Source organism: Urocampus carinirostris, chromosome 10, assembly GCF_059441175.1.
Source record: "Urocampus carinirostris isolate Australia breed hairy pipefish chromosome 10, RoL_Ucar_1.0, whole genome shotgun sequence".
Lineage (NCBI taxonomy): Eukaryota > Metazoa > Chordata > Actinopteri > Syngnathiformes > Syngnathidae > Urocampus > Urocampus carinirostris.
The window spans coordinates 27,671,951-27,690,368 of NC_142358.1; the positions used below are offsets into that span (position 1 = coordinate 27,671,951).

The 18,418-nt window shown below is 39.8% G+C and overlaps 1 protein-coding gene across 1 annotated transcript in view; it reads right to left on the reverse strand.

Moving 5' to 3' along the window:
• The window catches only part of sorl1 (sortilin-related receptor, L(DLR class) A repeats containing), a 73,529-nt gene extending 61,485 nt beyond the window's left edge, over nucleotides 1–12,044 (reverse strand). The window contains exon 1 of the mRNA XM_088345756.1: nucleotides 11,663–12,044. Coding sequence (XP_088201882.1) covers nucleotides 11,663–11,983 — 321 coding nt within the window. The 5' untranslated portion in view covers nucleotides 11,984–12,044. The remainder of the gene's footprint in view (nucleotides 1–11,662) is intronic.
• Between the last annotated feature and the right edge of the window lie 6,374 nt (nucleotides 12,045–18,418).

Below are 18,418 nucleotides of genomic sequence, written 5' to 3' on the forward strand. Positions count from 1 at the left end.
TTAAATTTTCAATAAATATTGACTTTGGCCCGTGACTTGACTTCCCTGCTTAATTTTGGCCCACTGTGAATTTGAGTTTGACACCCCTGGTCCAGCTCATTTTACGCGATGAAAATTGTTTCTTTTTCAAAAATATTGTACATTCAACCAGAAGATTTTTTTTAAATAAAGGCCATTGACGTACTTTGGCTTTTAAGGTCCAAATTCTTCTCAATGTCAATGCTATGTACAACCAAAAATGGTTATTGTCCCATCAACTTTAGCACATTCATAGGTCAGTATCACATACTGTAATGATCTTGTTAGAATTGAGGGGAATTGCCAAACTGTATCACTGAGTGATTATTATATTGTTGTTTAGTACAGCGATCCCGGATACAAGTGGCTTAAATTGGTTTCCTTCGCAGGGTGGCTGGGCTCTCCCTTAGAGACAAGGTGAGAAGCTCACTCATCCAGAAGGGATTAAGAGAAGCTAGTTGAGGTGGCTCAGGCATCTGGTAAGATGCCTCCTGGACGCCTCCCTAGAGATGTGTTCTGGGCACGTCGGCAGGAGGCCCCGGGGACAACCCAGGACACGCAGTTGAGACCATGTCTCTAGGCTGGCCTGGGAACGCCTCGGGATCCCTTCGGATAAATTGGAAGAAGTGGCTGGGGATAGGAAGGTCTGGGCTTCCCTGTTGAGGCCGCTGCCCCCGCGACCCAGTACGGTAGCAAAAAGACCAAAATCAGAGATCGCAGATTTCTTAATGTTATTTTGAATACTAAAGATGCTGTCTGGGAAAATACAGACAAAACACTTTGTCAAATACCACAGCAGCACTATCATTCATTAATTCATTATCTGCACTGCTTATCCTCAGTAGGGTCGCAGGGGTGCTGGAGCCCATCCCAGCTATCTTCGGGCAGTGGGCAGGTGACAACCTGAACTGGTTGCCAGCCAATCGCAGTGCATGCAGCACTATCAACTTGATAAAGAAACCCCGGCCACCATGTCTTTGACCTGTTGCCTTCTGGTAGGCGCTAAAGGTCCCTTAAAACAAGTACAAACAAGCTTCGAGACACCCTCACCATGCGAAACTCTGAAAATATATATTGGGCTTATTTGGGCATTTTTGTTGCAGCTACTTTTCATTGCACCATTGTCACAATAGACTTTTTTTCATTAAACTGTCATAACTACGGCCAGTCACTAAGCACTACGTTGTAAACATGTTTTACTTTTTATTAAAACTGTATTTTTTTTCATTTTTCCATTTAAAGTCTTTATTAAAAATTTACCATGGAGTTATAGCATACAATGTTTCACCACGTTGATATCAATGACAGTAAAGACTATTCTATTAAGTTTCCTGGACAACACACAATGGTGAAGGAATTTGGGATAATTTTAAAGAGTCAATGTAGTTATTGGATTGTGTTACTACAGACGCTCCTCTACTTACGACCATTCGACTTACGTAAAACGGTAGATACGAACATTTTTTTCGGGATGTCAAAAATATCCGGACATTGCTGTAAGTTCGATTTTGTATTGTGTGCACCTTTTCCGAGTACAGGATATTACTGTAGTGCTTCTATCCGCCGTTACCGGCGTGTGGCGTCGTTTGAGGTCACCCAGCATCACCCGGAAGTGAAAAAATCCGCTTCCTCTTCCTAATTTGTGTGGAAACATTTCTCCTTCACCTGCCCGTAATCCCACCGCTGCCACCAGTGTAGCGTGTCGTTTTGTGTGGGTAACGGATTGCTCCCCGTTCATGAAAAAATACTAAGAAACACTTACGGTCTTCTTTGGAGAGCAACAACTGTCAGCACCCGTTTATTGGAAACACAGCGAACTCTCTCCAAAACTAAACTCTCGCACTCCCCTACATTCTCGCACCAACTCTCGCGACATTCGTCGCCCTACTGACAACAATCATGCGCACCTCACATTCTATTCCTACACCATCTCCAGCACACTAAGAACTTTGACATTCTTAGTGTTTAATATCTTATGCATCCATCCTTTATGGTTGGTGTAAAGCGTAAAGAAGAGGCGAGCCGTTTCTTTTGAAATGAAAGTCGAATAAGAAAGCTTGATGCGGTTGAGAAAATGGTCGTAACGTTTTTTTTCGGCCACATTTTAACACAGACCTCGTGAAGCGCATCCCCCAAAAGTAAGTTAAACTCATCTTTATAGAGTATATCATTTTATGTAATGTTTATTTTTTAGTACAAGACAGGTTACTTATACAAGTCTTAAATATACTTATACAAACCTTAAACAACAAAATGTAGCACTGAAACAACTTACAAACAATTTCAACTTACGAGCGATCTTGTTGGTAAGTACAGCTGCATCTGTATTTAACCAGCAAATTTGGGACATATGGTCACTACTATTTCAAAATTATACTCAGTATCTTAATGTGTGGAAATTTGGGCATTTCTGAATGTTTTTCATTGTAAATATTCAATTCAGTATGGTCTTTTGGGCATTCTCAATGATCTAATGAACATTATATGTCCTTACTACTTCATGGTAGTGGCAAACAAATTTGAGTTATTTTAAGAGTACAATGAGTTGCAAAAAGCAGTGCGTTTTAGCTAGAAAAAGTGAAAAAAAGACAGTAGAAGTATTACATAAAAATAAATTTGCTTGCATTTTTTTCATTGGTACCTCGATTTTAATTTTAAATCTCGCAGAAAAAAAGTGATAGTTTTGAATGTCATCGTCAACATATCTTCTTTCTAATTTGTGGTATGGTTTGCATTTCCTTATGCAGGTTTACTTTTGTTCTTGATGTGTTTGGTAAATATTATCTTACCTTCAGTCCACACCCAAGGGGATTGTCTCTGAAGGCAACTGCTAGTGTTTAACAGTTTATATGTCCTATCCTCACACAATTCCTTGCTATATTCTAGCAGTATTTTCTTCCTCGCAATGGTATTTGTGTCATTCATGGGCAGTAAAAAGACAACTAGTCTTTCGATGATCACTTCTATTCTAAACCGGACACTAAATATTATTTCTAATCCTGTGTTTGGACCAGTGACAACATATATTTGTACAGAAAAAAAGGGGGTTAATTTCACCTTTAATATTTGCTTTTTATCTAAACTTATTTGGACCCCACATTTACATGCCCAATTTTATTATGAAAGTTGATATTAGGTCAACAACCCATTATTTGATAAGGATATCCTTTTTGTTTCTTCGAAATAACAATACAGGGTATATTCATGTTTATCTGACATTCAAACAGGCAGAGCAAGTTTTTCTTTCATCCTTGTAATATTTAAAAGGTCCTGGATTCAAATATTACCTCAGCCTACTTGAGACAAATTGTGTTTATAGTTTCCCGCTACTCGTAAGATTTAGATGATAAAGCCAAATCATTCATTTAAATGAGCCCACTAAAACCATTTTGTCTGTAGCTTTACTCCTATAATATCAAAATGGCTGACTTTAAACAGGTTACAGATGTCCCAAACTGGTCACAAATAAAATATGCGATTGCTTATACTGTATGTATAACCCGTTTTAATAAACGATTAGGCACCTAAACGAGTCCCGGACATAAAATAATATCCGTATGATATTCGGTGCATTTCTTGAAAACATTTTTTTTACAATAATTCAGAAATATCAGTAATGCAAACAATACATAATACAATATTAAATAGAAAGAAGGCTCCTTTGAGTCTCAATACAAGTAGTTCTATGGTCAAATAGAGAAAATACAGGAATCAATAACAAATTGATTTCACCAGGTCATACAGTTTCAAAAATCAACTACCGTATTTTCCGCACTATAGGGCGCACCGGGTTATAGGGCGCACCCCCAAAAAATAGTTTTTGGTCCTATATGTTCCATATATAAGGCGCACCGGATTATAAGGCGTTACAATTGGAACGTGGACAAAAAAGTCAGAGAGTTCAGTCAAACTTATTACCCCATTAACATTCCGAAAGCTTGCAAAGAAGCAAATACGTGTCGTAGACACGTGCGGATGCGGTGTCCGTACGATGTCACTCAAATGCATCGTTCCAAATATCATTCGGAAGGTTAAAGTCTTGGAATTCAAGAAATGCCAACCATTCCTTAGTTTCTATTTTCTTTTTCGCTCGCAACTTTACTGTGCATATGACAATAAACACTTGGAATTGAGTTTAATTTCAAAAAAGACCCATCACAGAAACATCAAGATCACTCTGAAACAAGATACTGGGAAAATATATAGCCGGAGTAGCTCACCGAAGTCGTTGCGTTCAATAATAATGTGCAACCATGGTCCTCTTATATCCGTGAGTGTAGTAAATCCAGGAGAGTAAAATATTTACAAATACAGAATGGTAAATCATGTTTACTCTACGCCGTAGACGACCAAACTTGCTATTTACATTCATCTTTTTTGGCCAATTGCAGGCTTTGTTTTGCCCCTTTAGCCTATGCGAGCCTGTAAATGATAAAACGGATCCGCCCCCTTTACCTCCGAATAACTTTAGCCAATAGTGATCGATTCAAATGATGATTGACACATTGGCTGGGAAATGAAACGCCGGCATATGTATCCCAGCATACACCGCGGACCACATCGCCTACGAGGAAAAATCTAGTCGGCGGCTGCTTGCCTTTGTTGCGAGACCTTGCGACTTAATATTGATCCACATATAAGGCGCACTGTATTATAAAGCGCATGGTCAGTTTTTGAAAAAAATAAAGGCTTTTAGGTGCGCCTTATAGTGCGGAAAATACGGTACATTTCACAAATAACTGTTGTTGGTAGCAGTTTCAGTAAAGTAAGATGAAGCAAACTCTATTCAAATTAATTAATTTTCTATACAAAAAAATATCACATTGGAATAATTTTGCTCCAATTGTATACATAACAATAGCTAATGAGTTTTCTTGATACACTGTAAATCCTTCACGAGACATCATAGAAGTACTGCATCAAACAAATACAAACTACTGTTTGTATTGGCAGATTTTGAAATTGCATTGGCTTTTTGCAGATACTCTTACTTTTTTTAATTTGTTTGCGCATTTGGTCCACAAATTGCAAAAATGTCACAATAAAACAGATTATATAGAGCAGTGGTTGCCAAACTATGGTCCGCAGGCCCACCAACGGACTGGTTGAGGTGTCTATTCTTAAAATAAGTGTAGAAGTATATATAAAAAAAATCATGTCCAGTAGTTTTTGTCTAACATATATAAACTAGTAACATGAAACTAGAACCTAAAATAACACAATTACTATCACTTTAGGTGAGTTAATTATTGACACGCATGAAAATGGGTCAGGGCTTAAAAAGGTGAGAAGGGTGTGGAGGAAATACCGTGTTTATTTGTGTATGACGTGCACTAGAACTTGAAAAATTTAGTTTCACTTTTTCTCAGCTCAAACTAAGCATTGAATGTGACAAAGTCGGTAGAATACATGTGGCCAATGGCCATGATTCAAATATTTTTTTGACAAATATGAACACTTTGCCAACATAAAAAAATATGTTCCCGTCGTACCAAAAATGCTATAAACCCATTTTTCTGATACTGAAAATTTATTAAATAGTGATGAAACCCCAAAAAAAAACATATGGAGAAAATGTTTTTTTAAAGAAGACCAATCTCATATTGCCCATTTAGGCTCAAATCTGGATCGTCTCGGTCATTGGTAGCAGACAACAATGTTATCGTAGATTGCTAATATTGTCGCAGTATTTTACATAGTCTGTCTGGATATGAGTAAATAGGTGCCGCGTTGTGTTTGTGAAGTTTATTATCGCATAATACGGAGGATTTACAATTATCAATAAGGGGAGCAATTGGCCGAGGTGGACAGGTTTGAGATCTGGAAACAGTGCATAAGTAAGTACTTACTGTACACTTAAAATCAAATTTACTGTAATTTTAAATGGATGTACACAAGAAAAATGACCTTTTTTGGGAGGGGCGCTGTATCATTTGCATATGCAAACAGGACGAGCTGAGTTTGGCGGTAATGAGTCACGAGTGGTGAGTGGTCTCGAGCGCTTTTTAGAGGTAGCCTCTGGGACTGCTCGAAAACTGGATTTTCCTTCGTATAGCAAGGTCTTTAAAAATATATATATATTTCGATGTTCCTGTGTTAAATAATGCATGTACAGTACAAAGAGGTACCACTGTATAATACGGTATACTAATAATGTGTACAAAATATATAACTAACAATGTGTGTGATTGACACAGATCCTATTACAAAGGTGACAAACCTTGCTCATCATTCTTAGTTTTACAACCCGGCATTGAAACCCGATGCTAACCTAACTCCCCTGAGCCTATTTGTCCGGTTGTTAGTGCGTGCACTGATCACACGCAAGAAGGCTGCGGTCAGACTGCATGGGGCAACATGTGTTGGATTGCTTAAGCATTTACATCTAATGTGTGTTTGATGATAAATCAACTTTTTGTGAATTGGCTGTTAAAAAATGCTAATCAATAATCTCAATTTAAGACTCAGGGGTGGGCAAATATTTATTGGTTTGAAGGGACACATTCTAAGAAATCCAGGTAATAAAAATTGTTTTGCATAAAACAAAGTATTCTATTTTAAATAAAAAAACATCGGGATGGGCGTTTCCACATAGGTTCAGTTTGATGAACAGTAGTCAGCATATCTAGAGACATCCGGTGGACATAATTAAAACTGCAGGTCATTGTTTGACTAGAAGGGGCAGGGTTTTTTTGTCTCATGCTTTTTTTCAGGTTTGTCTTGTGGGATTGAAAAAATCTGTTGGCGGGCCTGCGGACCATAGTTTGGCACCCAATACTCTATGTAATCTGTTTTATTGTGACATTTATGCAATTTTTGGGTTAAATGTGCAAGCAAATTTTAAAAAATTAAAGAAGGACAAACCCTCAGATTTGAATTCACAGGGAATTTTTGTAGCATGTGACCACTAGCTAGATGTTATGCCTACGCAGTCAAAAAACGGATTTGAGTGTGTAAACTTGACGTTAGTTGCCAATTTCACAATCTGTGATTTAGTATTAAAACACAGGGATTGAAAATTTATTTTTAGTGCTGTTATATATATCTCTCATCTCATCTCATTAGCCGTACCGCTTATCCTCATTAGGGTCGCGGGGGGGGCTGGAGCCCATCCCAGCCATCTCCGGGCAGTGGGCAGGGGACACCCTGAACTGATTGCCAGCCAATCGCAGGGCACACAGGGACAGACAACTCATTCGCTCATTCACACCTAGGGACAATTTGGACAGGCCAATTCACCTGAAATGCATGTTTTTGGAACGTGGGAGGAAACCGGAGTGCCCGGAGGAAACCCACGCAAGCACGGGGAGAACATACAAACTCCGCACAGGAAGTCTGGAGCTGGATTTGAACCCACGACAGGTTCCCATGACATGAACTGTGCCGCACAAGCGCTAACCACTGCGCCGCCGTGCTGCCTGTTTATATATATATATATATATATATACATGTGTGTGTGTGTGTGTGTGTTGTGCATTAATACTTTTCATGTGATCTTGAGTCAAAATATTCCCATACCTGTTTTGTAAGCGTCAGAGCTTACTTAACAAGAACATGTTAAACTGGTGCAGTTGGCCGACATTCTAAACAGTAATTAATGATGTAATGATTGCAGGCTGTTATATAGAATACAAGATGTCAGAAGGCTTCAGATATTTATATCTTTTTTTTAATTTTATTTTTTTAGAGAAAGACAGTCAGTGGTACTAAATGTGGGAGACAAACAAGAGAACCAAAGTTTCCCTTAACCAAAAAGCTTATCATTGCAAGAGGATCCAATCTCCAATTTTAAATTAAACAATTGAGTTCATACTTAATAAAACTGCATACCATCAAACCCCAAAAAGATTCATTATATAACATTTGTGTAAGCATCTTCGAAATACACAAGACATATGTAAATGTAATGCCATTTTTATAAATTGGGTTTGAAATAAAATGTATATCTTTTTACTAAAATTCAACCTGCAAGGAAAAATATATGAAACCTTAATTTTCCACAACAAACCATCGTTTTGATAAGTGTATTCATGAATTGCTGCAACAAATACAACCCTAAAGAGATAGTATTTTCCTGGGCGCAATTCCTCTTTCCAAAGTGTAGCATGATGTTATGAAACATTACAGCAAAGAAAATCTCAATTTAACTATATATCATCAATGTAATGTGACCATGGGTACTTTTTGCTGTGATTGAAATGCAGAAATCTTAATTTTCCCAGTAAATGTGGGCAATTACAATTTTAATTTATTTCACACGTCTAAAAAAAAAAGTTTGAAGTAGGAAAACATGTTGTCCAAGGGACAAGAGTAACTGATTTTTTTCAACTAGTTACGATGTAAATTCAACATGTGCAAAATAGTGGAGTGCCACTTCTAATCTCATTGTAAACAATGCTCACTATGTTGTTACCAATAACAATAAAGACAACTCCAATTCAGTTCTCTATCTATCTATCTACCTACCTACCTATCGATCTACCCTGGACATAATCCATAAGAGTGGTGACCGACAGCAAGACAAACACATATACAAAAATAAAGAAAAGAAAAAAAGGAAAAAGAAGCAAAAAAAAACAAAAAAATGACCATTGCCAACCCAAATGCTCAAACATCCAAACAAGTTAAGCACCTTGGCACCCAAGTTGGTCATGCTTTCATCCCTCCAGATGAAACGGGACACGAAAAAGCAGCCATGTCACTCGAGTCAGGGTGACACAACACACTCTTCTGTTAAACAGCAGGGCCCGACAGTTTTCACTGGTTTACCCCTGCCGTATCATACAAGTGGCCCGCCCATCCCTTAGAACTATCCTTTTACAATAACTCTCCACTCATTACTATCACCAAGAAAAGCTCTAGCTTCCACTACATTTAGACATCTTTCATGTAGTGCACTCATAACACCGTCCATCCACGTCAATCACGGCCTTCCTCTTGGTCTCCTTCCATTTACTTCTGCTCTGTAGATCCTCTTCCACATTCGCTCCTCACCCATCCTCCCCATATGTCCAAACCAACCGAGTGCTCCCATATCCACACGCTTGCTCACAATTCAGTTCTAAGTGTGAATTAAATACAATAGTAGGATTGGAACTTGTCATCTGTTTTATTGAAGACTAAATCGTTGAGGATCTTTATCACGGTGGAAAAAAGTGGAATTATAATATTATTGTTGCATCTCCGAAGACTTTATTGACTGCCACTTTGACTGACATAATTCTTTTAGGAAAATAATTTAAGCTATATTGAAGGCTGTCAAGATTCCCCGATACTATACTCAATATTCAAGACGTCTTCGTATCTCCTAGTGAGGGCTTTGCTTTGTGGAACTGATGCTATCGGTATTGGCATCATTCATAATGATTGTCTGTAGCTTTTGACAGCTACTGATTACATACCTGTCAATTTATAGATTGTTCGCGTATATTGTTGGTTTTTTTGATCATTTTAAATTGTGTATGCTGGATAATAATTTTTGGACTGGAATTTTATTTCAATACACTGATTGTATATATGGGGCGGCAGTGGCTCAGGAGGTAGAGCGCTCATCTTGGGATCAAGAGATCGCAGTTCGAATCCCGGCTCCTCCGTGTCACATGTCGAAGTGTCCTTGGGCAAGACACTGAACCCCTAATGCCTCCAATAAGCAGGTTAGGGCCTTACATGGCTGCACGGCCGCTATTGGGAAATGTGAGGCACACTGTAAAGCACTTTGGGAAGTCTTGACTTGAAAAGCGCTATATAAATGCAGATCATTTCATTTCATATAAATAATAAGCAACACTGAATTTACTGAAAGTGGTGAAAGAACTAAGAAAGACACTGAAAGAAATGTTTATTGTTTATTTAGTGAATTAAATATGGTTGTTTAAACAAAGTATATTTGTTTTAATTCTGGATAGTCTGTCTTGGTGTGAGTTAATAGGTGCTATGTTGTGTTTGTGAGGTTTCACGGATCACAGATCCCTTAACCGCCTGTGTCGTCAGGGCACGACTGAGGACGTAACTCAGGAAAGCTTTCTCCACTGCTGACGGTTCCTAGCCTGTGCTTGGGTTCCGGAAAAGTTGGCAGCAGTCCATTCCTTGATGTTGTCGGCCAAGTTTTTTTTCTGTATTCCTCTCCTACTGACTTTTTCGACTGTGCCCTGGAGAACAATCTTGGCCGGTCCTGATGGTGTTGTGAAGGGACCATACCACTGCAGTATTCGTGTGCACACAGTTGACAAATGTTCTTGGTAGGGTCAAATGTGCCCTCTGAAGGTGTTACTCACGATTCGTTTGTCCCATGGGCGACATAGCTGATGGCTAAAAATGTCCTGTATCATCACAACCGATGCAGCCTTGTCTCACACAGACTGTGGCTTGAAACCACGCTCCAATATTACCATTGATCAGTAACGCACTGTTGGCAGTGACGTAGAGCTGTTCAATGGTCTAAATTGTTTCTGGGCCATGTTGTTCTTAAGCATAGTGGCCCACAAGGATCACCTTGTCGAATGCCTTTGTGATATCCACAAAGACGTGATAGAGGTTTTTCTGGTCTTGTTGAAACCTCTAGCATAGAACCAGTTGATTAAGACTCTGTTCTTTGGTGCTCCGCACCTCCATGAAAACTTCTAGATTGTTTTCATCTTGTTGAGTAGGACTTTGAGCATAACTTTACTTGCATGGCTGATAAGACTGATGGCTCTGTAGTTGGAGGTTTCCTTTTTTGGGAGCATAATTATTAACTATTTTGTCCATGTATTAGGCCACTGTCCTATTAGCCAGATCATTTAGCAATTTTTTGTCAAAATGTTTATACCCCGCCACATACTACTTCGCGCTTAAGCTGGGTTCACATACAGAAAGGTTGTATTTAAACCATCTTGAGGACCTGGCCCATTCCAAGGATACCCAATGCTAGCGTGCAGAAAGCCAGCCCCTTTCGAAATCCCTCTCTTACACTGAAAAAAGAACCCTCCAATTTCGTTGTACTTTTGTATCATGACAATAAAGACCATTCATTCAACTGCAATTCTGTGTTCTCATTTGTAGATCTGTAGTTGTTATTGTTGTATACTCTCAGTCAGTAAAGATGTCATCTTGAGGTAAGTTTAACCATTGGGTGGGGAAGGTACTTCGCGGATGTTCACGTTTTGCAGGGGTTCTGGTCCCCATTAACAGTGATAACAGAGGGATACTGTAGTTGGTTGAGAGTTGTAAGGTTTATTATCGCTTAAAAAGGGGAACTGCATTCATTAAAAAGGGGGGCAATTGGCTGAGGTTGACATCTATGAAATTAGCAATATTTTAGTTGGAAAATAATTACATTGAAACTCATGCTTTTGGAGCTAGCTTACTATCAAGGCACTGCGAGACGAGGTCAAGCAGGTATGAATTGACAGCCGTGAAGGTCCTGTGGCGTTACAAAAACAGGAACGCAGTCTTTGTTTAGGAACCCTGTCTACTTTAAAAATCATTGCAGCTATTTCAGAAACCGGTGCATAATATTAAACCATTTCTTAAAGTGGTGTGATTTAGAAAACAACAGCGGGCGTGAGTGCATAATTTAAGAAATTGCCGATCCATGACGGTGGTGTAGGGTGATTTCTAGCGCTACGTGTACTCGTAGAGAGAATATCAGGATGCATGTTAGTACCTGGCCGTACACCTTCGGCATGGTAGATCCACTCGTGCCCCGGCGCTTTCGATGCAACGGAAGGTTGCTGTGGTCCGACCCGCCTTGAGGAGCACCAAGTCCGGCCAGTCGAAGATCTGTACCCGCGTTGCCTCCTCCATCCGCCTCAGTTGATTCTGTATTGGCGTCTATGGTTAAATATCCTCCGTGTTGCGGTAGTATAAAGCGTTCCTCGTTGTGAAGATGGAGTGTTGATGAATTTATCCCCACGAGCCATAAGATTAGGATGTAAAACGAACGCCGAAGAGGACACGGCATCCTGGCTGCTTGTGATAACGCCATGTTTGTGTATGTTTGGTTTCAGGTTAGATGAGCGCCAATAGCTCCTTCTACAGGCGGATATGGGCCCGGCGTTGCATTCGGGTACTGTGGGAGGTTTGGATGTCTCCCACCTACAAATGGAGCCCTTCAAGGGACAGTTTGTTATATTGTGTTTTCAAGTGGTACCAAAACTTGTATTAATAAAAAAACTTTGATTTGAATGTTAGGCAAAAATACATGAACTATCAGACATATACCAGCTCAGTAGCCTAGATGGTAAGGCGCCCGCTTTGAGACTGGGAGGTCGGTGGTTCGCGCCCCGGCTGAGTCATTCCTAAGACTTAAAAAGTGGTCGGCGGCGCCCTCTGTTGGCTGCAGCTGCATCGGCTCGCTACAACGGGTCAGGTGCAATCGACATTTCGTTCTGTGTACATTGTTACACAGAATGACAATACAAGGAAATTATTATTATTATTATTATATGTTGATTTTTATTTAAAAAATCATAGGTCGAGAAATTGTGGCAGCACTGTGGGGCAGTGGTTAGCGCGTGTGCGGCACAGTTCTGAGGTCATGAGATCGGAACCTCCTGTGTGGAGTTTGTATGTTCTTCCAGTGCTTGCGTGGGTTTCCTCCGAGCGCTCCTTTTTCTTCCCACAATCCAAAAACATGCATGTCAGGTTAATTGGCCGGTCCGAATTGTCCCTAGGTGTGAATGGGCGAGCAAATTGTCTGTCCCTGTGTGCCCTGTGACTGGCTGGCAACCAGTTCGGGGTGTCCCCTTCCCACTGCCCGAAGATAGCTGGGCTCCAGCACCCCCGCGACCCTACTAAAGATAAGCGGTCCAGATAATAGAATAGAATAGAATAGTATATACCTTTATTGTCATTGTTACAAAATGGGTTAACATATTGTGACAACGAAATTGGGCATGACACTCCAGTTTTACACATTCACAGTGAGGTATGAGCCAAGAAGATAAAGGAACAGAGAAGATAAGGTTATAAAACAAGGGGGATAAGGCTATAGTTATAATTTACATGGTATTTACACAAGAAATGTCGGCCTGTGGGATGTTACATACAGTGTTGTCGTGATACCGTTGGTATCGTAAGGGTTAGGGTTAGGGTTAATGAATGAATGAAAGGTCTAGAAATTTGTATTTGTTTTATATAGTGGAATCCCACCAAGTAGTCACTATCATGTTTGTCTTCTGCTTTCTGTGGCACTGTTTTTTTCTCTCTTTGCCCTTACTTTTTTCTTCTTTTGTCTCTTTTCCCTTTTTTCATTTTTTTCTTTACTTTTCTTCTTTTTTTCCTTGATTTTCTATTTTCTATGTTTCTGTTTTTTCCATTCTTCATCTTTCTTCTCTTTTTTTTGTTCTGTGTCTCAATTTTCTATCTTATCCTTATTTTTCTCTTCTTCTTTCTCCTTTCTCTTTTCCCTTTTTCTTTTCTGTTTGTCCAGTTTCATTCATTTTCTATTTCCACCCTTTTTTCTTAATGTCTTCTTTTCTTTTTTTCTTTCATTCACAAAAGGCACACTGTCCCTTTAAAGCGGGAGGCCCCTAAACCTTTTGTTTCTCATTGGTGCGAAAGGCTACCCTTTTGATATAAAATTTTAAGATAATAACTTGTAGTAATACTAGATTGTTATTATGTTATTACCAGGTTGTTAGTATTAGAAGTCCACCAAAACATCATGTAAGTTTAAATCAAATTTACTAGAAAATCACAATGACACATTAACATTACTGTTGGGATAGTTTCAGAAGCTACATCCAGACCGTTGTGTTTCCGAGCTATGTAAAAAAATCATCCTAAAAGTCCATGACAGCAACGAGGCAGCTTCCCATCTCTACTGGATGGCCAATGGAGACGTTAGCATCCTTCAAGTCCGGATGCTGGTCTGCTGATCCATCTCGAAACGTCCCTCTCCCTCGTATCACCACCAGCCAGGTAGTTGGAAGGGACAGGAAAAGAAAAGTATGAGGTGGGTGTCAATCATAAGCTATTGAATAGAAGTAGGGCTTAAATCTGGATTTAAAACCTTCCATTGATGATGCAGATCTTATCTCCAGAGACAGAGCATTCCACAGCACCAGGGCACCGAGCCTGCAGACTTCTTCTTGGCTCTTGGAGTCACAAGTAGACCGGCATTTTCCCGAGCAGAGGCTAGTTATATGAACATAAAAGATGGAATTAGACAAGATCTTGAAATTCTTATTCATCCTTTCGAATAGCTAAACAATGTTTGCACTTCAACATTGGCAAGGAGTATTTCTCCTTTCCTTTTTGTTTGCATCTCTATAGCTGTGGTAGTGTGAAGTTTTGAACCAAAACTTGTGAATGACAGATCTTCACCGAGCCAATAAGTTACAGGTGGATCATTACTTCACAATTTTCAGAACTGATCACTTATGGACATGGTTTCATGCAACTACAATGAATTTATGGTTGGTCGGTTGGGTGCCTTAACCACTAGGGCAGGGGTCGGGAACCTATGGCTCGCGAGCCATATATGGCTCTTTCTATAAATATCTATGGCTCAGAGACAAATTTGATTGCATGCAAAATATCTACATCTTGTTCGAAACTTGCGTTGTTCATCCTATTCAGGTACACGCAAATCCAATCTAAAGCTAAGTGACTGACGTTACTTCGCAGTATATATAGGACACGTTTTTCACTACAATTTACAGTCAAGGTGTCACACAAAAAAGGGGGGGAAAACTCGTTTTGGTTGTACAACGCTAAAGAATCCTTTATATAAAAGTTCACTATATAATCTGTGTTCAGTGTTCAGATACCTTATGATGAATCCACAGAACACACTGCAAATACGCCAAAACACCGGAAGAGAACTTAGTCTTTTGATTGGGTGAGTGGGAGGGATGGGTGGAGCCATGCAAAAAGCGCAAGCACTCCCTCCCATCTCTCGCCCTACGCCATCTGCGCCAAAAGTGAGCTCATCAGGCTCCCTATTTGCAGAATGTTGTGACGTTTTTACACAATAACTGCTTGCATCTGGTTTTGAAACCAATATGTATGAAAAAAAGGGTCAAAAGGAGTTTAACCGATCTTGAGTAATTGCAAGAAAGAGACAAGTTTAAAGTGGTATGTTTGTTGATTTTGGGACAGGGGCTCTGGCATTATTCTCTTTTCATATTTTTTATCAAATCATCAAAAATAAATGTGCTGAAGACTAAGCTTTTGTCTGGGGTGCGGGTTTAGCAATTTTGTAAATTTGTCTCATAATATATGGTGTGGCTCTTTCCCAAAATAAAATTAATATTTTTTGCTTTTATGGCTCTTTGAGTCAAAAAGGTTCCCGACCCCTGCACTAGGGTCTTTCGGGGAACCATTTCGCATGGTGTGTCTTGGGCAAGTACAGCCTGTCTACTAGTGATCCCAAGAGCCAAGAAGAAATCCGCAGGTTTGAGAGCATTCTCCATTCGGGCCCTGGTGCTGTGGAATGTTCTGCCTCCTGATATTCGATCTGCTACCTCTCGTGCAGCCCCTTCTTAAGGTTTTTTAATTTCCTCATGCTGAGGTTTTGAGTTTTTCTCTGCCCTCATGTAGGTGTTAGATCAGGGGATGGTGTAATAATGAGTCTGTAGTCTTTACAGCCTTTAGGGACTGATTGTGATTCAGGGCTATACAAATAAACTTGACTTGACCTGGTGGTGCCCGTCCATCCTCAGGCCAACATATGTACCCACCCGGTCTCAAACCGGGGACATTTTACGTGTCAGGCGAATGTATGACTAAAAACTAAACAAGTCTCTTGTGTTGACCTGTTTTTTTGTCATAATTACCAATTTGAAACACCTCCGGCGGCTTGATTGGCACCAACAGCCCGGACAAGCTGATTGGTGGCCACACCCTTCTTAAGCCCCCGGGTTCAGTTCCACCTTTGTCAGATCGTTGCGAGCTGTTGTGTTTCACTCAGTGAGCGTTCCCGTCCGACTCTGTCCCTGTTAAAACCTGTCTCCTTTTTGATCTCTGTTTTTGACCCGTTTCTGGACCTGACTACACCTGTTCTGCCTGCCTCCTGCGTACGACCCCGATTACGAACTGGACATCGCCTCTGATCTCCAGCCCCGGCCAAACGACTTACCATTCCCGCCTGTCTTCGTCCGACACAGAAGTGTCACTCGCGCCTCGCTCGCTCCCGTTTTTCTGCCAGTCCTCGGATCAAGCAAGCAAGCAAGCCTTACTCTCACTCTCTTTTCAATAAAAACTGAGAAACGTATGCAATTGAGTCCTGTGTCCGTTCTGGTCTGTAACATTTTTCCTCCTTTTTATTTCATTGTATAAGGAAATTGCATTTTTATAGTGTTGTTCAAAATGATATAATTCATCAAAGTGCTTTTCATATCTCCATCTTAGACAGAGTATTACTGTCTTTGTTAGGTTTATATGTGTACCATTGTCTGGCAAATGTTCAAGTATTCTCTGTGACATTTGTGTGCGTGCAATAAGGTGAAATGACACTATGCATATTGTTTGGCTTGCCACACCCTATCCTGCTGGTTTAGTATTAGGCGAGGTGACTGCAGCTCCTCTGAGAACTGTACCCACTCCCTTTGACTTGACTTATTCAATATTTGTTGGAAAATAAAAACAACTTATATTGTGTTTGTGAAAAAATTGTGTTTTATTTGAAGGTAAATTATTTATGTAAAAGAAGAAGAAAGTGAAGAAATCTTGTCAGTCATCTTAAGTGCGAAGCACATTTTGATTGTACATAAAGTGGACTAGGGCAGCAGGGCGGTGCAGTGGTTAGCGTGTATGTGACACAGTTCTGAGGTCATGAGATCAAACCTTCCTGTGTGGAGTTTGCATGTTCTCCCCGTGCTTGCGTGGGTTTCTTCCGGGTACTCTGGTTTCCTCCCACATTCCAAAATCATGTATGTCAGGTTAAATGGCCAGTCCAAATTGTCCCTAGGTGTGAATAAGCGAGTGAGTTGTCAGTCTGTGTGCCCTGCGACTGACTGGCAACCGGTTCAGGGTGTCCTCTGCCCGAGGATAGCTGGACTCCAGCACCCCCGTGATCCTATTGAGGATAAGCAGTGCAGATAATGGTTGGATGGATGGATGGATAAAGTGGATTGATTACGGACAGCAAATCTTAACCCGTGCTCACATTATTTTGCATGCTCCTCCATATACTTTACTGTATGGAACAGAAATAGAAATGTGACTGTATCCACCTGCAAATACTAGGTTTAAGGATAAGTGTAAAAATACACGGATGAGCGGCTAAAAGAACTGGATCAAATTAAAGAACCAGTTTTATCAAAAATAGAGCCCAATGACATTAGCCATTGAAATCATCGTGAATCTAAACATACACATAAATATATGTATATATGTACATATACACTACAGTTCAAAAGTTTGGGGTCAATCAGACAATTTGTGTTTTCCATTAAAAAGTCAAACTTATATTTACCAAAAGAGTTGTCCAATCTCAATGTTTGTTTACTCATATTAATCTCTTTTTTTTTTTGGCCAGCCTCAGATATGGGTTCTTCTTTGTCACTCTGCTTTGTAGGCCATCATTTTGGAGTCGCCTCACCACTGTAAATGTTGACACTGGTGTTTTGCGGGGACTATTTAGCCATGTTGCCAGTTGAGTACCTGTAATGGATCTATTTCTCAAACTAGTGCCTCTAATGTACTTGTCCTCTTGCTTGGCTGGACAGTAGGGCCTCCCACTTATCTTTCTACTGTGGTTAGAGCTTATTTGTGGTTTTCTCTGATGGGAGTAGTACACATTGTTGTAGGATATCTTCAGTTTATTGGCCATCTCACCTTGATTTCATAGGACAGTAATGGACTGTCAAGTTCCACATGAAAGTTTTCATTTTCTGGCCATTCTGAATGTTTAATCACACCCACAAATGTGATGCTCCGGATATTCGACGAGCTCAAACGCGAGGTCAGTATTATAGCTTCTCTAAGCAGCTTAACTAATAAAGTTTTCTTGTCATCTATTAGCCTTCTAATGCAATTAGTAAACTCGATGTACTATTAGAAAACTAGAGTGATGGTTGCAGTAAAAAAAACAGAAATTTGCAGCTGAAATACTCATTTAGCATGTTCACAAGGTATGGGGTGTATTTCTGATTTGTTTAATGTTATCTACATTGAAAAAAAACTTTTTGCTGCCAAACGTTATTACACTACTTTTCATTGCACTACTGTTACGATGCACTATTCTTTTATTGCACTATTTTAAAAATGTAGGCCAGTTTCTAAACACTATTTTGTAAATATTTTGGCCTATCTATCTTGTCTTTTAGTCTTTTATCCTATAGTTCTCTTTTACATGTTTACCCTGGAGTGTCATGTCCAATATATGTTTCACAATGTTGAGATCATTGCCAAACAATCTTTCAATGTATTACTAATATTACATCACTTTTTTCCCTATTTATTCTCCTAAAAG